Source organism: Benincasa hispida, chromosome 4, assembly GCF_009727055.1.
Source record: "Benincasa hispida cultivar B227 chromosome 4, ASM972705v1, whole genome shotgun sequence".
NCBI lineage: Eukaryota > Viridiplantae > Streptophyta > Magnoliopsida > Cucurbitales > Cucurbitaceae > Benincasa > Benincasa hispida.
The window spans coordinates 33326149-33352255 of NC_052352.1; the positions used below are offsets into that span (position 1 = coordinate 33326149).

Genomic DNA, 26107 nt, shown 5'->3' on the forward strand with positions numbered 1-26107 from the left:
TTTCCTCCAAATTAAAGTATCTCATACATAAAGTTAATTATATCATATATAATTAACTAGTTCAATTATATCATATATAATCGAACTCCCTCTTGTCAATTTGAACATTTCAAACTGCCGTAGTTTAATTATATCAAACCATTTGTAGCACTTTACAACACTTGTAACATCTATAAAGTGGGCCACACTCGTAGCATCATCAAGATAAGGTTTCCCTCCTTTATCCATATACTAAAGACCATTTAGGCTATCACTTAAAGCACAATCCACTTGTATGTGTCCACATACATGCTTAAGTTACAACGATAACCAGGGATCTTAGTTTATTGATTTGTGGTTAATGAAACTAAAATTTCTCATATTTCATAGACAGTAGTGAATAAAATACCTCATATTATTAAATCACAAAATGTTTGTTCATACAGGTGTTTACAAACTACAGGACCCTACAAGATTTAGGGCATCAACCTCAACATACATCACATGTATATTAATATTAAAGTTGATGGATGGGGATAGAAAATCTCTAAACAAGGAAATAAAAGGCTAATCTATTACAAATAGAGAAGTGAACCAGGTCTTGAACCGCTTGACTTGAACCGCTTCTTAAAGAACCCTTGCAATTAATCATGTAGCAAACCCCTATGTGTTGAGCACCCATGCGATGAGCGTGCAACACTAGGCAATCGTGTAGCTACTGACTATACGATGAGCATGATAATCTATACGATCCTTTAGCACACAAGGATGCATCGAGTATCGAATATCGTGCGATCGTCTAGCAAGCGAACGCCTATGCAATCACGCAACCAACGCAACACGATCGTGTAGCAAACTCTACACGATCGCGTACCATTAGCTATGCGATCTCCTAATAAATGCTACACGATTGGTAGCAAACTCTACACGATCGCATAATAAAAACTAAATGATTGCATAATAAATAACTAAACAATCGCGTAACATAAAACAAAACAATCGGATAACAAACTGTCTCTTATACACATCTAGATGTGTATAAGAGACAGGTGCAGAAAACTCTACACGAATTCATAGCAAAAACTAAACGATCATTTAGCTCTAGCTACACGATGCAGTATCTTCCGTACCTTCGTTTCGTCTTCTCCATCGAAACGCACTGCAACCCTTCTTCTTTGAAGTCTCATGAGCGACTCAAAATTTAACAAATACAGACTCGATTGCAAATTATTGCCCAAAAACGGATGGGCCCTTACAAATTAACTTTGTAAATTTAAACAGAAAGTCATAAAACGAGAATTCTATCCCGTAAACATCCATCAACAAATCATCCACAAACATTTATCATATAAACACAATGCAAATCATAAAACCCATCAGTACTATAATACAAGAATGAAATTTGGAATCAGACACTTGTTGGGGATGATGCCCTAAAGTCTCGTGTCCTATAGTTTGTAAACAGTTTGTACGAACACTTGTGATGTATAATATATGATATTTATTTTACTTATTGACTTTGCACATTTGGATGTTTTATTTGCTTTACCACAAACCAATAAACTCAAATCACTGGTTGTCTTTATGTAACTTAAGCATGTATGTGGTGATATACAAGTGGATCATGTCTTATGTGATAACCAAAATGGTTTGTAATATATGGATATAGGAGGGAAACCTTATATTGGTAACGCTACGGATGCGGCCCGCTTTATGGAATGGTTACAAGTGTTGTGACTTGTCACAAATGGTCTGATTCTGATCATTCGTGTAGAGGACATGTGAGCGGTGGCATCCTATGCAAAGAGTTTGTATAAGACCTGACCACGAAGTGTTAACATCTCGTTATATAACACCATTCATGACAAAGACTTCACTTCACTAGGATGACTATAGATAACATGACCTCAATCCTGAGTGAGTTGGAAACACCTGCCATTGAGAGCGGTCATTTGATTTGCATGGGTGCGAGTGGTCAGGTCGCAGACTCAAACCTACCACTTTGGGGATTCGTCTGATTTGGTAGTTGGGAACTCAGCTACACAAGATGGAGTTCACTCCTTCCCCGAAGCAGGGATAAGTAGATAGATAGCTCCCTTAAGGGCTGATCCCGAGGTTTGAACGATGTGGTGCCACACACCTTCTCATGGCCAGAGAGGTGTTCACACATAGTAGGACTATGTTGCATTGTTCATTAAAGGGATCGGTGGTACTTAAGGAGTGAGATGTAACTACAGAGGCAAAACGGTAAATTGGCCCAACTGTACTTACGAGCATCTGTGAAGGGTTATCGTATTCATGATTGGTTATATCCGATGGACACAGAAATATATCTGTGATAAGAAGAGTTCAGCTATCGGGCTTTAGTGGAATGTCTGGCAGTTAACGGATGGTAGATCTCGTGGCTAAAGAGTTTAGTAAGCTATTTACGTACTGTTGGAGCTTCGAGCCATAAGTCCATAAGGTCCTCTTGGTAGCTTGGACACAAGTTGAGAATCAGTTTTTGGGTCAGTTTGAAATATTCAAATTGACAAGAGGGAGTTTGATTATATATGAAATAATTGAACTGGTTAATTTTATATGATATGATTGACTAAATGTATGAGATACATTAATTTGGAGGAAATTGGATATAAATATGATTTATATCAAGTAGAGGAGAAAACACTATGGTTGATATATGATATCAAACTATAGGTTATGAATATAATATGATTATATATATTATTTTATAATTGGACGGTTATGAGATAATTGCCCGACGTTTTCTTTGAAATTATTCGTTAGTGGGAAGTTCAATTTAGTTTTCGTAAATGAAGAATAAAATGAAAATGGTTTTCATTTTGTAAGTGATACACAATATTGCTCACGGTGTGTTTGCAATCAATCGCATAGTGTTTGAGAGCCTATATGATAGCGCATCGCATTTACTAAACGATCGCTTAGCGCTTGAGCTGAACTAAATGATCATATAGACAATCGTCTAGATTTTCTTACACGATCGTGTACCTTGCCTAGACAATCAAGCACTCGACTATACGATAGTCTTTCAATTCTCCCACTTGCTTGATCTTTTGTACACGATAGTTTTTCTTCCTCACCTCTACCAAATTCGATCAAAGCTCACCCTTTGGATTCTCACTCTGAGAATACTGAGGGCTTCGATTAATGGTGTCGTCCCCGTTTCCTGGTGTTTGTGCGAAGCCGTTCGTGGTAGACAACGGAAGAGTTGCTGAACGATTGTCTGACGTTCTAGCGAGAGTGCAAAGAGTCCGTTCGTGTGATAGCGAGTTTTCAAGTGAAGAAAGTCTTCTACTGGTATTTTCTCTCAGTCTCTTGTTTATTCATCCTTTAAGCATGCCAGTAATTTAGCGTTGTTAATGCATATCTGTATGTGTGAATGTATATGTGGAAGTTCTGTCATAATGAATTAGAAAGATCTGCATCCGCTCATAGGTACTATTATATAAGAGTTCCTTCAAAACCAACAACCTGGATTTGATACCAATTGAAGGAATCTCGATATGAGGAGATCCTTTAGCGGAAGCGGATCATCCAAATTCCATTAATTATTGAATACAAAATTTACAGTAATCATATAAGAGATATGCATTTAACATTAAATTACAGCATGTCTTAAGCAAGAAACAAATTCATGAGATATCACCTTTGAAGAACCTTTCTTCATGAATCCCTCGAACAATCATGAACGAAACTCCTTCCTCGTGGATCTCCTTCTTCCCGCTCGGACACTACCAATCGAGAACCCTCTATATTCTCTTTTGGGATTAAAGGATTCAAGCAAGAGTTATGGGCTTTTCTTGAATCCTTGGTAGAGGGAAGAAGAAGGAGAGGATGAGCTTTTTCTTAGAGAACTCTTCTCTTAGATGAAGAACACTGGTAGAAGACTATCACTCTCCAACCAATTTGAAAAACACGTCAGTTTTTTAAAGAATATGGGGAGGGAGTTATAACTCCTTCCCTTTTATTAATTTCAAATAAATTAATAAAATAGAATATATAATAATTACTTTATTATATATACATTACATGTTATATCAAAGATAACATATAGCTTATAGTTTTATATTGCATCAAATACGACATAAACTATAGTTTTTATTCTCTCTCAACTATACGTGGCATTTAATATAAATCACATTTATATTAAATCCACTTATATGAATCTCATTCATATAAATGATATTTGGATCATATCCAAATATTTTATTCCTCACAATAGAAATCATATTTATATTTAATTACATGAATCTTATTTATATAATTGGTATTTGAATCAGATTCAAATTCCTCTCATAATGTATTAAATACATTATAATTAATTTATCATATATAATTAATTCCTTCAATTAATTTGTACCCTTCAAATTAATCCAAAGATTAAATCCATGTTGAGCTACAGTGGGGACCTTATGGACCTATAGATTGAAACTCCAGCGGTACCCGGATAATTCATTAAATTCTTTAATTAAATTACCCAACATCCGTTAACTGTCGGTCACTCCACTAAAGACTGACAGCTGCACTCTTTGCACTACAGAAATTTTTTTGTGTCCATTGGATATAACCAATCAACAATGCGATGACCTTTCATAAATTACTCGTAAGTACAACTACGCCAAAATACCATTTTGCCCTTGTATTTACATCTAACTCTTTAAGTACCACTGTTTTCTCTAATGAACAATAAGTCATAGTCCCACTATGACCAAGTCCTCTCGGGCCAGGAGAGGGTGTGGCCATTATGTTCAAGACTCGGAATCTGCCCTTAAGGGAGTAATTTATCTACTTGCCCCTACACCGGGAAGGATTGAATTCCGTCTTGTATAGATGAGTTTCTAACTCCCCAGTCAGATGAATCCCAATAATGGTAGGCTTGTTGAGTTGGAAATCTGGCCGCTCTCACCCATACAAATCAAAGAATCGTCTTCATAAGCAGGAGTTCACAACTCACTCAGGATTCAGGTCATATTACCTATGGTTATCCTAGTGAAGAATAAGTCTCTATTATTGACGGCGTTAAATAAAGAGATTAATCATTTTGTGGTCCAGTCTTATACAAACTTTTTGTATAGGATACCCCCCCTCGCATGTCTCCACATGAATGATCAAGATCAGATCATTTATAGCATTTTACAACACTTGTAACACCTATAAAGTGGGTTGCATCCGTAGTGTCACCAGGATAAGATACCCAACTTTATCCATCTACTACAGACCATTTAGGTTATCATTTAAACAAGATCCACTTGTATGTCTCTACATACTTGTTTAAATTACATGAAATAACCTCGAATTTTAGTTCATTGGATTAAGTATATGCTTATAAAATAACACTTATTTTATTAACAACAATATGTTTATACATAGTTTACAAAATACGAGATTACAGGATATTTAGGACACCATTCCCAACAATTAGTATAATGTATTTGATACATTATGAAAGGAAATGAATATTTGAATAAGAATCAAATATTAGTTATGTGAATTGGATTCATAATTGTTAAATTTAATATAAATGTGATTTATATTAAATGTCATATGAGAGAAGAGAAGCTATAGGTTATATAGTATATGATACGATATTAAAACTATAGGTTATATATTATATCTGCGCTTTCCTAAACGATCGCTCGGTGCCTGAGCTGATCTAAACGATCGTATTGATCTTTTGTACACGACTGCCTTTCCTCCTTACCTCTACCAATTCCATCAAGGCCCACACTTTGGATTCTCACTCTGAGAATACTGAGGGCTCCGAGTGGTGGTGTCGTCTCTATTTCCTGTTGTTCAAGTGAAGCTGTTTGTGTAGACGACTGGGGTGTTGCTGGACGATTACTTGCTGGTTAAGCGAGAGTGAGAGGTCGTTCATGGAGAGAGCGAAATTTTAAGTGGAGAAAAGTCTTCAAATGGTATGTTCTCTCGGTCTCTTGTTTTTATCCTTTAAGCATGCCAGTAATTTAGTGTTATACGCTTCTGCTCATAGGTACTCTTGTATAAGAGTTTCTTTAGATTGTGCCTGGATTATAGATTCTAGGGCCACTAACCATGTTTGTTCTTCATTTTAGGGAATTAGTTTCTGGTGGCAACTAGATGCTGGTGAGATGACGATGTGGGTTGGAACTGGGCATGTTGTCTCGGTTGTGGTAGTGGGAGGTCTCCGATTGACTTTACATAACAAATTTCTTATTTTGAAAATGTTTATATAGTTCCTAATTTAAAAAGGAATCTTGTTTCTATAAAGTGTTTGCTTGAATATTCTTATACTATCAACTTTCTTTTAAATAAAGTGTTTATTTCTAAGAATGGTGTTGATATTTATTCTGCAAAACTAGAAAATAATCTTTATGTGCTAAGACCGTTAGCAACCAAAACCCTCCATAACACAAAAATGTTTAAGACTGCAATAACTCAACATAAAAGGCTTAAAATTTCTCCTAAAGAAAATGCCCAACTTTGGCACCTAAGACTAGGACACATCAATCTCAATAGGATTGAGAGGTTGATGAATTAACCACGACACCTAAGACTAGGACACATCAATCTCATTAGGTATTCTCTGATGAGCTAATGAGGGGATCTAATGAACCTGGAGATTAGAAGCTCCAACGATATGAGATTAATTGGCCAAACTCGTTAACTAAATTAATCAATATTCGTTATTTGTGGGTACACTCCACTAAAGATCCACAACTGCACTATTTTTACTACAAATATATTTCTGTGTTCACGGATATAGACCAATACTAGCAAGTTAGTCATTCACGAGTATTCGTAACTCCAACTGGGTCAAATTACCATTTTATCCTTAGGTTACCTCTGGCTTCTTAAGTACCAATGCTCCTCTATTGAACAACCTGTTTATGGTCTAACCAATAAATAGAAACCCCTCTCGAGCTAGTGAGAGGGTAAGGCCCTTTGTTCAAGTCTCGGAGACACCTCTTAAGGGAACACTCATCTACTTACCCTTAAGAAAGGAAAGAATAAATCCCATCTTGTATTATTATGTTCTCGGCTCCCCACTCGGTCTTGTCCCCAAAACGGTAGGCATATTTGGTCGGCGATTTGGCCGCCCTCACTCATGCAAATAAAAAAATAATCCCTCGTGAACAGGAGTTCATAATATACTCAGGATTGAAACTAAATCGCCTAGGTCATCCTATTGAAATAGGAACCAAACTAGTCAATGGTGTTACATCTAGTGGTTATTATTTCGCCATCCAATCTTATGCAAACTCATTGCATAGGATACTCCCATTCACATGTCACCTACACGAACCAGTTGGATCATTATGTTTGTATCAAACACAAAGTGGGTTGTATCCATAGTGTTACTAGGATAAGGTACCCAGTCTTATCTCTATACTATAGACCCTTTAGGTTGTATCTTGAACATTGATCTCTGTATGTCTCCACATACAGTTCAAGACTCATAAGACAGCCTTGGATGTTAGTTTATTAGATCTAGGTTATTAAGACAAAATAGACAACAATACAAACAATAACATTTATTGATTTAACATCTATAACACTTTATTGATGACAATCAATTAATAACATTTACTATCTACGAGTTTTATGGCATAAAACCCAACACCCTTCACAAATTACCCATAACTATAGTTGGGTCGAAATACCATTTTACCCCTGTAGTTACATCTAACTCCTTAAATAACATCGATCACTTTAATGAACAAACAATTTATAGTCCAATTATAAACTAACACCTCTCGGGCTAGTGAGAGGTTGAGGCCTCAATGTTCAAGACTTGGAATCAGCTATTAAGGGAGCAATTTATCTACTTTCCCTAAGGTCAGGAAATGAGTGAATTTCATCTTGTGTAGTTGTGTTCTCAGCTCCTTACTCAGACAAGTTCCTAAAATGGTAGGCTTGTTGAGTCGGACTAACAAGGTCGCTCTCAATCATATAACGCAAAGGATTGCCCTCATAGACATGAATTCACAACTCACTCAGGATTAAGGTCAAGTCACCCATGGTCATCCTAATGAAATGTAATTTTCTTCCAGTAATGGAGTTATATAGAGAAACTATTCATTTCGCGGTCCGGTCTTATACAAACTCTTTGTATAGAATACCCCCGTTCGAGCGCTAGAAGATCGTTTAAAAAGATGCGCGTTTGTATACGATTGTGTAGCAACATCGAGCTATCATATAGTCTCTCGGTTTGCTATGCGATGGCCAGTATACACTATGCGTTAGTGAATTATGTGATCTTTAGCAAAATAAAAACGATTTTCATTTTAATCTTCAGTTACAAAAATTGAATGAAACTTTCCACTATCACACGGTTACAGAGAAAAAGGCGGCACAATTATCCTATAATTGTCCAATTAAAAAATAAATATAATCATATTATATTCATTAACCTATAGTTTAATATCACATATAAACCCTAGTGTTTTCTCCTCCACTAGATATAAATCATATATATATCATTTTTCCTCCAAAGAATGTATCTCATACATAAAGTCAATCATATCATATATAATTAACCAGTTCAATCATATCGTATTTAATTGAATTCCCTCTTATCAATTTGAACATTTCAAACTGACCAAAAAACTTATTCTCAACTTGAATCCATTGAGCTATCAAGAGGACCTTATGGACCCATGGATTGAAGCTCCAACGGTACGTGAGTAGTTGACTAAACTCTTTGGCCATGAGATCCACCATTCGTTAACTGTTAGGCATTCCACTAAAGACCGACAACTGAACTCTTCTTAGCACGGATATATTTCTGTGTCCATGGGGTATAACCAACCAATAATACGATAACCCTTCACAGATGCTTGTAAGTTCAACTCGGCCAATTTACCATTTTTCCCATGTAGTTACATCTAACTCTTTAAGTACCACTGATTCCTCTAATGAACAATACAACATAGTCCAACTATGTGTGAACACCTCTCAGGCCAAGAGAAGGTGTGTGGCGCCACATCATTCAAGCCCTGGAATCAGCCCTTAAGGGAGCTATCTATCTACTTACCCCTGTCTCGGGGAATGAGTGAATTCCATCTTGTGTAACTAAGTTCCCAGCTCCCAAATCAGGTGAATCCCCAAAATGGTAGGTTTGAATCAGTGACCTGACCACTACACTCATACAAATCAAAGGACCGCCCTCAGTGGCAGGAGTTCCCAACTCACTCAAATTGAGGTCATGTTACCTATAATCATCCTAGTGAAGTGAAGTCTCTGTCATGAACAGTATTATATAACGAGACGTTAACACTTCGTGGTCATGTCTTATACAAAATATTTGTATATGACGCCCCCGTTCGCATGTCCCCAACACGAATGATCAGGATCATACCATCTGTGACAAATCACAACACTTGTGATCATTCCACAAAGCGGGCCGCATCCGTAGTGTTACAAGGATAAGGTTTCCCTCTTATATCCATATACTAAAGACATGATCTACTTGTATGTCTCCACATACATGCTTAAGTTACATAATGACAACCAGGGATTTTAGTTTATTGGTTTGTGGTAAAGCAAATAAAACATCCAATATTCATAGCCAATAAGTGAAGAAAATATCATATATTATACATCACAAGCGTTTGTTAAAAAATTTGTTTACAAACTACAGGACACGAGAGTTTAGGGCATCATCCCCAATAGTCTCCACATGAACGATCAAGACTATATCATTTTTCTAGTACTTTACAATAATTGTAACATTTATAAAGCAGACCGAGTCGTAGTGTCACCAGAATAAGGTACCCAACCTTATTCATCTACTACATATCATTTAGGTTATTATTTAAACATGATTAACTCGTATGTCTCTACATACATGTTTAAGTTTTATATAATAACCTTGGATCTTAGTTTATTCGATTCTATTAATGCAATCTAAACATTAATAAAATACCTCTTATTTTATTAGATATATAATCTGTCTTTACAAACTACAAAATATACTCGATTTAGGACATTAACTCCAACACAAAGCATATCCATTGAACATTCCATTGGAAGTTCATTCACTAGATGTGAAGAAAGATATAGTTATTCTCCAACAAAAAGACATTGGAATGGAATTAAGCATATACTCTGTTATCTCCAATGAATGATTGATATGAGTTTGTTTTATTCAAATAAATCAAATTGATATAGTTGGTTATGTAGATTATGGATATATTATTTTATCTGCAAAAAGCTAGATCTCAAACATGTTATCTATTCACATGTGGAGGTACTGTTGTTTCGTGGCGGTCAGTAAAATAGTGCATAACGGTTACTTCCTCATATCACGCTAAAATTCTTACAATTCACGAGGTTAGTCGATAATGTGTATGGCTAAGATCAATGACTCAGCACATTCGTGAAACATGTGGCTTGTCTTCTAGTAAATTTTTTCCAACAATATTATACGAAGACGACACAACATGCATATCCCAAATCAAAGGAGGATGTATTAAAGGAGATAGAACAAATCATATTTCACTTAAGTTTAGGAGGATGTATTAAAGGAGATAGAACAAAGCACATTTCACCAAAGCTTTTTTACACTCATGATCTTAAAGAAAATGGCGACATCATGTGCAATATATTTGTTCGAAAGATAACCTGGCAGACTTATTTACAAAGGCATTACTTACTGCAATCTTTGAATAAACTATCAACATAAGCGTAGCTCAACTGGCATAGTACTTGTACTATCAACTTCGAGGTAGGTTCGATTCCCCCACTCTACACTTTAATTACAATACCTTCGCAAAAAAAAAAAAAAAAAAAAAAAAAAAAAAAATGACATCATTGTACAACAAATTTGTTCGAGAGATAATCTGGCAAACTTATTTACAAAGGTATTACCTACCACAAACTTTGAAAAATGGGTGCACAACATTGAAATTCGTGTTTCCATGACAGGGAGTAAATATACTTTTAGTGTCTATGTAATCTACCTCCTACTTACCAAATTGTCTATAAATAGTGGCATTTGATGGGTTTTGGAAGACACACACATTGGGCAAAGTCCATGAAAATGGAGAATTTAGAGAAATTCCTTATTTTATATTTTGTTAATTTAATTTAATTTTTAATTTATATATTATGTTTAATTTATTTTAATATTATATCATATTATATTCATTTTAATATTATATTTTATTGGTATTCGTGTTCCCTTTGTACTCCTCAAGTTTACAACAATATGAAATTTATAATTGTTTATTTGTTAAAAATATTTTCTATTGCGTGATGCGAGCATGGAGAGGACGAACAATAGATGAAGAGGACTAGAGAATGTAACGAGTAGAGGAAGAATGACATAACCTTAATGGTCGAAAATACGAAAATGATAGGAGAGTTTCAAGATTCTATTTAAATTAAATCGGTCACCATTATAATCTAAACCAATAGTTGGGGTTTATTAGAATAACAGGTAGTTTTAAAATCTATTTAGAAAAAAATGTACTTTTGAAATAAATTTGGACAAAGGTTTTTTTTTTTTTTTTTTTCCTCCTCTTATGGAATGCATCTCTTCAAGAGATGCATTCACCTCAAAATTTGTGCCTATTAAGAAAAACTAACGGAAGTTTGCACTGTGAGCTTAATCCTTTTGTATTTTTTTTCTTATATAAATAACAACGGCTAATTTAGAACACTAGTATGTTAGTTTGAAATGGTTGTAGCATCACGTTTTTCTTCCTACTCCACCTGGGTTTGAAACCAACGCCTAGAGGTTCCCTTTTTCCTTTTCTTTTTAAATGGTTAATCTTATATATATGAATTTTTTATTTAATTTTATACTAATTCAATTATAATAATTTAGTAGGATAGGTAGTTAAATTATAATAAGAAGTTATAATTAATATTACTAAAAAAGGTTATAATTAATATATTAAGTTTTAAATTTTTTTTTTTAAAAATCATTAAAGTTAATTTAACTCAGTGATAATTGATACAATTTTATCCTAAGAGATTTAGTGCCCATCATCTTTTTTTAGTATGTTCGATAATTATCTTTATACATTGAATAACTATATCCTAATATGTTAGAGTGATTGACACTATTTGATTTTAAAAATTATATATATATTTTTTTTGTATATGTACAAATTAGGATATAATTTTGAAATTAAGATTTTATTTATAGCATCAAACACCACACGTGAAAGTAATTTTTAAATAATTAATATATTTCAAACTAAATAACTATAAAATAGTTTTGTAGGCAAATTTGTAGTTTAAAAAATTTGCTAAGATAAATTGACATGATTCATAATTAAAAAAATGCATTTTAAATATTCACTAGATTAAAACTACAATGTTCTTATTCATAACTTGAAGATTAAAAACAATTACATTAAAAACCATTCAAATTCAAAATGGTTTTTTTTTTAAAAAAATATTAATTCTAAATCCATTTTTATGATTTGAAAAGAAATAAATTTAGTTTGAACATAAAAAACAAATAAATAAACATAAATTAAAAAAAAGGAGATAAAGATAGGTTGAGAATTATTTTTAAGAAAAATATAGGTGGGGAATAATTTGTAGAAAGATAAGTTGGGAATTGATAATAATAATAATAATTAATAAATTAAAAAAAAAACAAAAACAAAAACAAAACAAAACTACACGCCCCTTAAAGGCGGCACTTATAAGTTGAAAATAATAATAATAATAATAATAATAATAATAATAATAATAATAATATAATAATAAGAGTGCGTCTGTCAAACAACGCACTTAAAAAAAAATAAAAATCTATTTACCTAAATTTTTTTTAAATGACTTGTTTTTCCTAATTTTTTTTCAAAAATACCCTATTTATCCTATTAACCCCAATTGTTGGGGGTTGTCCCTCGTTGCAAAACTATAATAGAGGGGTTTGTAAAACATTGATATTTTAGAAATTATAATTAATTTTTAAAATCTAGATTGGATTTTGCTATAATTACGTAATGATTAGGAATCCGCACGCTTTGTTGACAGATATGGAAGATTTAAAAACAGATATAGGTAAAAATAAACATTATATCGAGGATTCAACTGTTTTACAATAAGTGTGATGTCGGATAGAGAAAACGCATTTCGTAAGTAGAATGCTAACTTTTGTTGACTTTTAGAATTTGATCATTTTACATTAACGCATCTAAAATTGAGTAAGTTGTATAAAAAAATATGAATTTACCACTAAAGTCAACATTCCAATTAAATATAACACTGAATAGAAAACATATACTTTTTTTAGAAAGAGAAAACATATTAACATATTAAATCAATATACACGCATTTATTTGATATAACGTAAAGAAAAATATCAGGATTTAGCAGCACAGTGCAATATGCAAAAATAAATAAAACTAAAACTTCCGACCTGCCGGATTCGAACCAGCGACCTAAGGATGACAGCTTCTTACTACAGTCCTCCGCTCTACCAACTGAGCTAAGGTCGGATTTTGTTTAATGATTTCATATAAATTTTTATATTATATTAGTAACAAAATAAATTAGTATTATATTTAAAACATGACTAAAATAATTTATGGATTTAAAATGAATATGAAACTTTAAATTATTTGTACCATAAACCCATAAAATAATTTTATGAGGTGATTGATATGGAATAAATGGGAAACTTGCTATACATAAAATTAAAGGCCTATATTTGGCTATATATTTTCATAAATGTATTTAAATTTAATTTTTTTCAAAAAGGTATTTTACTGTTATAGATAGTTTCACCCTTTTAAAAATATATATATATATATATATTTGAAGTTGCTTTAATGATGGAGAGAGAAAATACATTTATTATAAAGAGATAAAATGCATTTTCTATAGTTTTTCTCCTTTATCAATTGGAGAGAGAAATGTATTTATTTTAATTTTTTTCTATTTTCCAATTTAGAAAAAATGCATTTAATGAATTTTTTTTCTATTTATGTTGGTTTTCACATACTGATTTATTGGTTTTTTTTTTACGGATTAATGGTTATTTTAAATATACTTTATAACATTTTGACGGATTCATGATTATTTTAAATATACCTTATAACATTTTGTTAGGTATTTGAAAATATTCTAACCAATATATGAAATATACTACAGTTTATAAATTAGAGACTGACTTAATGCTTAACATAAATCACAGTATAAACCAATATATGAAATATACCATAATATAAAAATTTTCATAAATTTCGTTTACACCATAGTATATATATCATAATACAATAAGTTTAAATAAATAAAAAAAAAACACTCATTTATATCAAATAAACAAATACATATACCACAGTATATATCAGATTTCCTACAAAAGCTAAAAGGAAATACATATATATCACAAAATATATATATAAAAAAAAAAAGAAAAAAAATAAAGTCCATCTTCACATTGGGGTTTATAATACATAACCTTTCATATTCATCTATTCTTCTTCAGCCATAGCTGCCACAAATCACTCTCTCCGTCATCGTCGACCGAATCTGCTAAACCTGTCACCATTGATTTGTCCCACGCGGTATGTGCCATCTGTTCGTCCCAAGTCGTTGGTATCATCTCGTGCCTCGATCCATCAATTTGTCCCATGTTGTCGTCTACTGCCTGCAACTCACACCGCCGAAAGGAGAAAAGATAGGGAGGGGAAAGGAGAAAAAAGAGGGAAGAGGAAGAAATGGGTGTGAATTATGGGGAGAGAATATATGCATGGGGGAGAGAAATATATATATATATAGTGAAAATAGGGAGACCAATAGGTTTTTTGTAAAAATAAAATGTTAAAGACATTAACATAATATGTGACTATTATGTACAAATCCCAAAATTGAAAAAAAAAAAATTGATTTGTTTAGTAACTAACCCTCGTTTTACTTCTAAATTTATTGACTTGTTAACTACTTTTTGTCAATATTTTGAAAAATGTAGCCAAATTCAAAAATACTTTTTAAAAATATATTTTTGTTATTGAAATTCAGCTAAAAATTAAGGAAGACAAATTATAATTTATATATGAAATCCATACTATTTTCTCAGTCAAACACACAATTTACAACAATAAAGTTTGACCAAAGATGGAAAATTGGCAGTAATCTGATATATTTTACATAGGGAATTAAATATAAAGTTTTGGTTGAGCAACATTTCAATGTGTTGTTACATAAATGCAAGATAAGTTGAGAGTAGAATTGTTTAATACTACCAACCACGTGTATAATTAATGTTTTTACATTCGACTTTGGTCTCCCTACATGTCTTTACAAATTTTATTTTTGATGAAGATGTATCTTTACAATCTATAAATAGAGAGAAACAAAAGAAAATAGAAAAATAGAGAATGTTGAATATTTTTATATTAGGCTTTCCCGCCAACTACAATGAGATCGAAAAGATAGTTAGATACTGTCTAAATCAGGTTCAATTAATAACATAATGTAAAATGTTATTATACAATATTTTAGTACTTTAACATAAACTATAGACAATATATATTTATAAACAATATATTGTATAATAGTTGTTAATAATAAACTATAATAATTATATAATTCGGTACACAAAATACTAACTGTCTAGCTTATGTCACCAAAAAACGACAAGTAGGCATAATATAGAAATCTCACAGTCCAAATTAATGGAAGAGACCACATGACACGTCGACATACATCCTTCACCTATTTACTATGAATTACTTCCCCTATTCACCTTGCTATTGATCCATGTAAACACTTTCCAAATCGAGGTCACTCCTAGAGTGATAGGAAGTGTCGCATGAACCTCACAATGTGAACTCTTTAGAGATGTGAGTATTAAAATTAAAACATCTTGTATTTGATTTTACTGCGAACGACTTCCCCTATTCACCTAGATCTTGATTCATATAAACATTTTTCGAATGGAGCAGTCGAAGTATAATCGACACGAAACAAAACATGAATCTCAATGTGAACTCTTAGGGACACGAGAGCTAAAATTAACATATCATATATGTTATTAATCTCCTTTAATCTTCACCACCTACCCAACCTGCAACTCTGCATGAAAATTAATATGTGAAAACTCGACCTACAATGTTTTAAACCCCCACCATCAGCTTCCTATATCACAATTTTTCCTATGCCTTCCTCCGTCTGCCTTGCTACTACATTCGGTTGCTCTTTGCAGTCTTCTTCTTCGTCCAAAACTTCTCAGAATTTTGCTCCCTTCTCTTTCCAAAACTTATAAAAAATCACTCCCCCTTTTTTACTCCTGTGTCCCATATATCGTCTTTTTTCTTCTTCTTATTCCAAAATTTTTTACTAAATCCTCTTTTTTCCATATTTGTCCATCAAATTGTGAGATTTGTACATTTATTTTACAAAATTTTAATTTTTTTAAAAACAATAAATATAAATCTTGTTCTTGTTCTCATATTATATATATATATTTTTTTATAATTTTTATTGTTGTTTGGAAAACAAAAAAAAAAAACATAAAAAAGATAGGATTTACTCAACAAAATTCTTAGCTTTTTTTCTAAATAAACAATAAGTTATAGATTGGATTCTCATAATATTCTATTTTTTCCTTAGTTTTTGTTGCCGAATAACAAATAACAAAGAAAAAAGGGACCATTGTTACTTTGAATAAAAAAGTGAAACGACTATTGAATTTGTGAGTACTTTTTATTTATTACGAGTTTTTTTATATTTATATTATTGTAGGTATACCATTGTAATTCCTTATATATTGATGTTAGTAAATATATCATTAATCGTTTTAATAGTTGTTGAATTCAATAATATTTACATATTCATAATCTTATTTATATTATGGTAGACCTACTATGCTAATGTTTTTTTCCTGCATTTTAAATAATATTAGATTTTAAGCAACAAAATTTTGTTTTTGTTGTTGTTTTTTTATTTTATTTTAATTTTTTTAATTTTTATAATTATTATTATGATTATGAATATTATTATTACTATTATTAATATTAGTACTACTCTAACAACAGCTACTACTATTACAACAACAATTATTATTATTATTATTATTATCATTATTATTATTATTATTATCGTCATCATCGTCGTCGTCATCATCATCATTATTATTATTATTATTATGGTCGTCATCATCATCATTATTTTATTTTTATTATATATATATAACCAACAATTTCAATTTAGTGTTATATTTAAAATAGTAAAATAAATACTTTATTTGTAAGTAAAACATTAAACACTTTTTTTGCTACAAATCTAAACATTTCAATTTCAATATATGTCATATTTTATGGTAATGAAAAAACATATATTTTATCACTATTATTTTTAAATGAATCTTTTATTTTCAAGATAATGGTTTATTCTATTTCACTCATTAATTCAAAGGAGGTTAACAAAGAGTTTTAACTTATCTTATATTAATTGTAGTTATAAATTTATGATGTCATAAAAAATACAAGAAAAATTAAAACTAAGAAGAAATAAATATAAAATATGAATCACAATGCGATTTGAAGATATAGTTTTTAAAATTGAATGAAATTAAAATTAGAAAGTCAAATTTTATCTAGAATCTCACTAATATTCCCTCATATCTCCTTTACCTAAATTTCTCAAATTGATCTTATTGTTCCGAATTTTCTAACATTCATAAAATAAAATCCTTTCACAGTGGATTTAGTAAAAATAAAGTAGACTGAAGAAGTACTTACATTTTTTAGAATATTATCAACATTTTCTCCATATCTTCTTATTCCCTAATTTTCTCAAATTTGGTTTTCCTTTCGAGTTACTCACATTTATCATAACACATTTTCCAGATCAACATAGAAAATATATTTTTTATTTTACAAACAAATATTCAGAAGATTCTCAAGTACTCCTCTTCATATTTTCCTCTTCCCTAAATTTCTTAAGTTAATATCATATTTTAGATTTCCTCATCTTCTCCATCAAAATAAAACTTTTTATTTAAATTAAATTATAAAAATAAACTCTTAATGTGAGTTAAAAGAAAAAGTTGAATTATATCAAGGACAACTTGTATTTTTTTGCTTGAAAATGTAGAGAAGAAAACACATACAACTATATATNNNNAAAAAAAAAAAAAAAAAAAAAAACAACAAAAGAAAAAGATGAGAAACAAAGTGTTCGCAAATGACTATAAATCGAAGTAAAAGAAAATTAAAATTTCTTAAAATAAATAAATGTAGAATATTTTGCAGAAGTGATGAATTGAAGTAAACAAACGAGAACTTACATTCTTTTTTTGTTTGATAATATTTTTTTCAGAGATTCTAAAAAGGATATGGAGAAGAAAACACATACAATAATATACACACAAAAAACTACGAAACAGAAAACAAAAGAAAAGAAAGAAGAGAAATAAAAATAAAGTGTTTAGAAATAAATATAAATCAAAATAAAAGAAAAACAAAATTAAAAAAATAAATGTAGGATGGTGGTTAGTTTCTTGTTGAAGTGGGTAGAAGAAAAAAAAATTAATGGTCTTTATAACGAACTATTAAAGGAAGGCATAATGAGAATATGATTAAAAATAAAGGGCAAAATAGGATTTAATTTTGTTGAGTAAAATAGGAATTTGAAAATTATCTTACTTCTTTATTTGTTTATGTCGAAATGTTAGTCCAATATTAATTTTTAGGGTTCATAAATTTTTGTTTCATCGTGTTTTTTTTTAATTAATAACAGGTAGCTTTGTAAATTGATATACTTATTAGTTTGAGATTTAAATTGATACCACTATTGAAAATAGTTATTTTTAATTAGATTGGTTATAAATTTAAAATGTCATTATAGTAATCATATAAATCTAATTTTCATTACTGCATCACATATACACATATATTTTAAATATATTGTCAATTTCTGTTTCACTGATGCATTTTGAAGTGTGCAGAATACGAGCAAAGGTCCACCGCACCGAATCCAAGATAACTTAGAATGACGAAAAAAACCCTTCTACATTAGTTCGGTAGAGGGGTTTTTTCGTCAATTCGTATCAATAATAAAAAAAATAGTTTAACTCCATTATCCATTCTTAATCAAATCCATGTCAGCAATCGATGCTGAGTCGTCAAATCGGAGAAGAAAACGCCATGCATCGCCAAAACATTTTGACGAAAACGCTTCCGATTTTTTTCTCCTCTCTTCATTTCAATTTCCTCTTTCTGTGGGCTTCATGATCGGTTTTGTTTTTTTCGCTCGAACCCGGATACCGAGATTGGATTTTTGTTCATCGCATTGTGTTTTTTCTTCTGTATTGATTGGAATAATGCTTTTGTGACGTTTCCACTTCGAGGTATGAATTTTAATGCTCTTGTTTCCGCCGAATCTGTTTCTTATTGCTGTTGTTTTGATTTCGATTTTCGATTCTGTGGGTTTTCCCTATGGAAATGGGAACTTGGATGTTTATTGGGCCAAATGTATTTCATATTGTGGAGAATCCGCTGGTGGGTCTCTTTACAGGACTTTGATTTGTTCTCGACGAATCCATCTCTCTTTTCTTTTTCTTTTTTCTTTTAATTATTTTTTTATTTTCATTCTATTTTGAGATTAATTCGTTTTTTCTTTTGAAAAATGGCCGAATTCGATAGTTAGGTTAGGGTAGGTTAGGTTATGTGAGCAAGAAAATTTTGGGTCGTATAGTTGTTAGTAGTGTTTTCAGTTGAGGAATTACGAAGTCTTGTCTCTCATTTTTCATTTTGATCTCGATCCACTGAACTGATGGAAAATGTTTACTTAATAATTGCAGGCGAGGGAATTTGAGGTCGGGTGAGTACATTTTAATGAGAATTGAGTATTTTCTTGAGATATATACGATTCGTTATGCTTTGAACTCGGAAGAACTATCTTGTGTTCGATTTCTTTATGGGAGGAACGTTATTAAATTTCTGTTAATTTAGCTGTTTGGCTCATTAGACGAGACTCCGGGTTCTCAAATCTAGACCCAATGGTCTGAATTTTGATTAGACCATGACGATAAATTGTGGTAGTGTTTGATTTTTACGAGGAAAATTGTGGAGCCTCTTTGTTTTTCATGACAAAAAAGGGACAATGATGATTCGGTTGTATGCACTTTTATATCATGGAGATGGATAAAGGAAACATGGTCTTGTCTGCACAATGGACTTAGAAACAGGGTTAAATATTTCAGTCCAAGGGACAAGGGTTCTAAATATGCATCGGTTTAGTTCGTATATATATATATTTTGGGAGGGATATCCGTGAGTGTCCAGGCCAGCTTACGTGCATCTCGACTAATCTCACAAGACAACCTACCTGACCCTACAACATTTGGGTGTCGAAGAAACTTGTAGAAAATTAATTCCTAGATAGGTGGCCACCATGGATTGAACTCTTGATCTTTTAGCCATTTATGGAGACTATGTCTCATTTTTTATCACTAGGCCAATCCATAATGGTTCTCGGTTTAGTTCATACTGTAGAGTAGGGAAGCAAGGAAAGTCTTGAGAATCCTGAAATGTTCACGGTTCTTGATTTGAAAATTTCTCTTAGAGGTCAAAGTGTTACTTAAGAATTTTGTTTACAAACTCCACCTTTGTTTTGGAAGGGGCACTTCTTGTGGCTCGCTGGGATATGCTCTCTGTTATGGGATATTTGGGGCCAGAGAAATAACAGGATTTTTAGGAGGGTCAATAAGGATCCGAGTAATCTCTGGTTTTTTATGAAGTTTCATGTTTCTCTCTGGGTTTCGTTTTTTTGTATTCTTTTTGTAATTTTTTGCTTGTTAAAATTATTCTTATCTAGAGCTCCTTTCTTTAAAGGGGTCTTTTGCGGGGTGATTTTTTTTGTATGCTCGTGTATTCTTTCATTTTTTCTCAATAAAAGCAATATTTCTAGATTAATAAAATAAAAGCTTACTTATAGTATGTTCTCCTATTGAAAATTAATTTCTTATTTACATTCAGTTGAGGACTAGTTAACCGGATTCAAAATAGATAGAACTGTTTTGCAACTTCAAACAAATTGCACACATATTCTGTTATGTGTGTGTCTATGTTGCCATAAAATTTTCTAAATACAGTTGAACACCAACTAGTTTATTCACCAGTTTTATTCTGTGAAGCAGTTTAAATAAGAAGTTCAGCGAATTTGGTTTCGGCACAAGTTTAGATGGCTTAACTAGATTATGTGTTTCAGTTTGAAACTAGTCCGATTGTTTTAATGATAGCAGATATAAAACTTATGATGAGAAAATTTGTTGAATTTTTGTGAATCATGATTTTTCTTGTCAATTGAAATGACTTTCAGCTTGTGGTTCCAGGCTCCAGCAGATTAAAAAAGTGTATATTTATGTATGTATTGTACACACACACACACATGTTGATTGGCTGTTCTCTGAGGATACTTGTTATGTCAGAACTTGCTATTCTTTTTAGTAAGAGTACCGCTTGTGGGCTTCTAAAAGAGATGCTTGCTTTATCATTGCAGGTAGGATTGAGTCTATTAGTTCAGAGAAGATGGAGATGAATAAAAAAAGTTCCCATTCAAAAGAGATACTGACTGTGGGCCGTTCTTCATCGTCTAGTGAAGTGAAAAAGCCTGTGGAAAAAGACTTAAGCTCCTCCACGTTTATTAATCAGGGTAAGCAAGCATCTGTGGAATTTGATAGGTCTAAGCCACCTCTTTTCCAGTTTTTGGGAATTAGTATTTCTTTTGTGCTTTTATCGTGCCTGCTATAACCAATGACCCCATGGAGCTTGGAAGTTTTGGAATAAATGCTCAAAAGAAAAAGGAAAAAAAAAAAAAGGAAAAAAGAAGACGTAGAACTTGCTGTTTTAGAAGTTCATGTGAATTGTTTTCAGGTTCTCTATTGTAATTTATGTATACCAGTTAATTTAGAGGCTTCAATTTTACTCCCTCGCTGGGAGTTCGGCGGTGGACTTATTTTTCTGCCATTTTGTTTGTGGGGTAGTTAGCTTGAGAGGAACAATAATATTTTAGAGGGATTGAGAGATTTGGAGATGAGCATTGGGAAATGGGAGTTTGTCAGATTTAACTATTTGTTATGGGCGTCCTTTAATATTATTATCTGTAGCTACTTGCTTGATCTTATTCTTTTAGATTGGAGTCTTTTCTTATAATTAGAGTTGGGATTCTTTTGATGGGCTTGTTTGTTGTATTGCTTTGTACATTCTTTCACTTTTCTCCATGGAAGCTCGGTTTCTTCAAAAAAAAAAAAAAAAAAAAAAAAAAAATAATAATAAAATCCCAGCTAGTATTAGTAGGTGTTGCTATTGTTAATGTAGCTTTCTTATGGTGCGAAATGAAATGGTGAGGGAATCATTTATCGATCTGAATTTTTTGAATGTGGTAAATGCATGTGAATGTTAAAGGTGGAAGTCAGGCAAAACTGAAGGAAAGATTGAAAGTAAAGTGAACTAGTAGTTATGGGCCTTATGGCTGGGTAGAGGAAGAGATTTTCTGAGGGAAGATGAGCATCTTGACGTCTTATACTTTTATGTTTCATGGATTGTATATCAGACCATGTATATCATGAAAAAGGATATACTAAAAATTAAAATAGAACATCAGGTGAGCTAGGAGGATATATTGCCCAAGTCCCAGTCCAAATAAACGTCCGTGTGGAGTGACTTCCTTCAGAAGTTTGACATTCTAATTATTGGCCAAAGGAATATTCGAGCTATGATCGAGGAGTTTCTCCTCCATCTGCCTTTTTGAGAGAAAGGTTGTTCTTTGTGATATGCTGGGATTCGTGTCGTGCTATGGAATATTTGGGGTAGTAGAACAATAGAGTGCTTTGAGGTAGGGAGAGGACCCTTGTGAGGTTTCATGTTTCGCTTTGAGCTTCGGTATCAAAGCTTTTTTGTAATTATTCTCTAGGGAGAATCTTACTTAGTTGGAATCCCTGTCTTTAGAAGGGATGTTTTTTGTGGGCTTGTTTTTTTGGATGTCCTTATATTGTTTCATTTTTTTTCAATGAAAGTTGTTGATTTTCTCAAATAAATAAGTATTTAAGGAAATCGCTTAATTGATGTGACAGCTGTACCTCTTCTGAGCCTTTAATTGTGCATGTCTTTGAATCCTTTGTTTCTTCAAGCTTGGATTTCTTAAAATAGCAACATGAACTTTTTGTTCGTTGCGTTTGGTTTTGAAATGCATTTTTTTCATAATCAATCTAACCGGATTTTTTGTGTAGCTGCAATTCGTTGGCACGAGGGTAGAAAGAAGTGGGTCGATAAAAATTCTCAACAACAACAAAGAATGGAAAGGGAATCAATCATAAGGTCATATCTCGCTTTCCTGAATGTTTTAGTTGCAGAATAGTTCATTGTTCCTTGTGCTTTTTCTTGCAAGTAGTTTAGTTGGTAAATTTGAAGAAGTTCATAATCATAATAAAAGGGAGATCTCTGCACGTACAGTGAAAGTTGACAAGAAATCCTACTATCCAAAACAGGAGTGGGCAAACAAGTAGAACTCCCAGTTTGTTAGGATCAAAATATGCCTGAATATATTACTAACTCAAGCCTATAGAATTTAAGTGAGCCTTTTTTAAATGTCAATGTAGCCATTGCTCTGGTCACCCAAATGAAATTAGATAAATGATATAAACAAAAAGTTATGTTGGTGGGGATAACTTGTCCATAACCATAGACCATAACTAACAAATTAAGATGATTTGTAATTGCTCGATTTATATGAGCAGTCGCTGGCCCTCATCATTATAAAATGTAACAGGCTTAGTATTAAAGAGAAGTAAAGTGCGAGCAGAAAGAGGTCATTTATATCTTGAAGAAACACACCTTTTCCATTTTTTAATAAACAAGTACTTGATTTTCTTTTGTTGCTTTCCATTTCCTTTACCCCTCCACTCAATACAGAAACATTTATTACGAACATATTCTGATTGATAAATTGTTCACTTTAATTTGCAGCTGGTCAACAGCGTATGAAGATCTGCTCTCCACTCACGAGCCCTTCAGTGAGCCAATACCTCTCCCTGTAAGCTTCTGAAAAGCTTTTTTCATTTTTTTCAATGATAGTTGTTGATTCCATAAAATAAAGCTTATGAAAAGTGATTGCAGTTTCTATCTATTTATCTATCTATCCATATATATATATATATATAGTAGTTCATCTGCTTGCTCAATCAACTGCACATCGAAGCCAGAATTCTGTTGTTGCTGTTGCATGTGTTATTGGTTCTGATATGATAGGTATATCATTAGGAGGAACACAGTACTAATCTTAGGTCCCGTTTGATAATCTTTTGATTTTTGATTTCTGTTTTTGTTTTTGGTTTTTTCTTTTTAAATTGTGCTTGTTTTTTCACCATTTTTTACTCATGGTTTTCATGTTTTCGAGTTCTTGGTCAATTTCCAAAAACAAAAACAAGTTTTTGAAAACTACTTTTTTTTAGGTCCCATTTGATAACTATTTATTTATTTTTTAGTTAAGCCTAAAAACATTACTTGCACCTCCAAATTTCTTCCTTTGTAGTCTATTTTTTACCAATGATTTAAAAAACCAAGCCAACTTTTGAAAACTAAAAAATGTATCTTTTAAAAACTTGTTTTTGTTTTTGGACTTTGACTAGAAGTTCAACCATTGTACTCAAGAAAGATACAAATCATCCTAAGAAATTAGGAGGAAATAGACTTAATTTTCAAAAACGAAATAGTTATCAAACGAGGCCTTAGTTTTTCAATTTTGGTTTTGATTTTGAAAACACTTCTAAAACATAGACAACAAAACATATAAACCAATAGATAAAAGTGGTGTTTAGACTCAATTTTCAAATCAAATAGGTCACCAAATGGGGCAAAGGTAAGGAAGCTAAGGAGTTCGTTGGGGGGAATTTTTTTTATTGTAAATAGAGTGGGTTAAAAAGGATGGAGTTAGACATTGATTAAGTTGGTTTCAGCTTGAGTGCATCTTAAGAAATGGGGGATTTCGAGTACTTCGTAGCTCGATTATTTTTTTTTTATATTGCAATATATTTCGGGTTCTATCGGGTGACTTTCAATCTGCATATATCGTTCATTGATGCTTGTGATGTGACTGGCAGGAGATGGTAGATTTCTTGGTTGATATTTGGCATGATGAAGGGCTTTTCGATTAGATAACTCGACACAACAAATATTTTAGTCGTAGACAAGATCCGAGACCGTGATACCGAGTTTCAGGATATGTTCATACTCAACAACCTGCTACTGGTTCTTCCGTTTACTAATTCTATGAAGAATTATATACTCTTACATTGTTGTGATCTTTGTTCAAACTAACAACTAATTCAACATTGTATTATTGGCCTCCTTTGTGCGGGCAACATCTGATATTTATGCAGAAGTTCAGAGTAATGGAAACTTATATTTGGAGGAGTATTTTTAAAAATATTTTGTATGTTTTTTCCCTCTTAGTTGCGCTGTAAGTGAAAATTATGTGTGCATTTTTTTCAACTTAACACTTTTTGCCCTTCCAAACATGAAATAATTTTGCCCTTTTAATTAGATAAATATATAGCCATTACAAATTTCATTATGCACTTGGTATATTTAGTTATTCTTTTATTACATATCAATATATTTATTAGCCACCACTATTGTATCACTTGAAGATATATACATGCATGGTATCAAACAACTCTGTAATGATAAAAGAACTATTTTGCTTTTAAGAAATACTTTTCTTTACAATTATCTGACTTAGGGGTGTTCGTAGGTTGGATTGGATCGGGTTGAAGTATCTTTTAGACTCAATTCAATTGTTTGGATTGTAAATATCTTCAACCCAAAGTAATGAACCCAACCCAATCCAACCGTGAAACATTTGGGTTAGGTTGGTTCGTTGAATTATTTATTTAAATGTTTGTTCTAAAAATAAGCAATATGTTAATATGTAAAAATTGTATTTAATTATTTTTATGGAGAATTGGAGTGTATGACAGATTTTAAGATTTTATTTTGAAAAATGACAAAAATGGCAAATAATAATATTTATGGCAACTCATATGACATGCACATGACTGCAAATTTTCAAATATCTGTTTTACCCTTGTCTAGTTCGTAGCTTTTATTATTGATGAAACTATAAATACATGTTAAGTGTAGAATCATAAACAATAATG

At 31.9% G+C, this 26107-nt stretch overlaps 1 protein-coding gene and 1 non-coding gene across 5 annotated transcripts; one reads left to right on the top strand and one right to left on the bottom strand.

The window, feature by feature from the left end:
- Window positions 1-13354: 13354 nt before the first annotated feature.
- On the bottom strand, window positions 13355-13439 carry TRNAY-GUA. Its single transcript is given in 2 exon segments — window positions 13355-13390; window positions 13403-13439. It is a non-coding gene; the product is annotated as a tRNA-Tyr (tRNA).
- A 5623-nt stretch (window positions 13440-19062) lies between these two features.
- LOC120076904 lies at window positions 19063-25374 on the top strand. 4 transcript variants are annotated; one of them, XM_039030865.1, is made up of 6 exons: window positions 19063-19297; window positions 19751-19770; window positions 21451-21603; window positions 23180-23267; window positions 23916-23982; window positions 25049-25374. In XM_039030865.1, exons 3-6 carry the CDS (start codon window positions 21480-21482, stop codon window positions 25100-25102), a joined length of 333 nt encoding a protein of 110 aa, XP_038886793.1. In that variant the 5' UTR covers window positions 19063-19297; window positions 19751-19770; window positions 21451-21479; the 3' UTR covers window positions 25103-25374. The 4 variants fall into 4 exon arrangements, with proteins under 4 accessions (XP_038886793.1, XP_038886790.1, XP_038886794.1 ...); XM_039030862.1 differs by lacking the exon at window positions 19751-19770 and having other exon boundaries at window positions 19065-19297; XM_039030866.1 differs by lacking the exon at window positions 19063-19297 and having other exon boundaries at window positions 19405-19765.
- The last annotated feature ends 733 nt before the right edge of the window (window positions 25375-26107 follow it).

What these genes read in the sequence shown, in the direction of transcription:
- LOC120076904 (XM_039030865.1), top strand. Translation starts at nt 21,480, where the DNA reads ATGGAGATGAATAAAAAAAGTTCCCATTCAAAAGAGATACTGACTGTG. An exon ending in GAAAGGGAATCAATCATAAG is followed by an intron (nt 23,268 to 23,915) that starts GTCATATCTCGC and finishes TTTAATTTGCAG; the next exon opens with CTGGTCAACAGCGTATGAAG. An exon ending in GTGAGCCAATACCTCTCCCT is followed by an intron (nt 23,983 to 25,048) that starts GTAAGCTTCTGA and finishes TGTGACTGGCAG; the next exon opens with GAGATGGTAGATTTCTTGGT.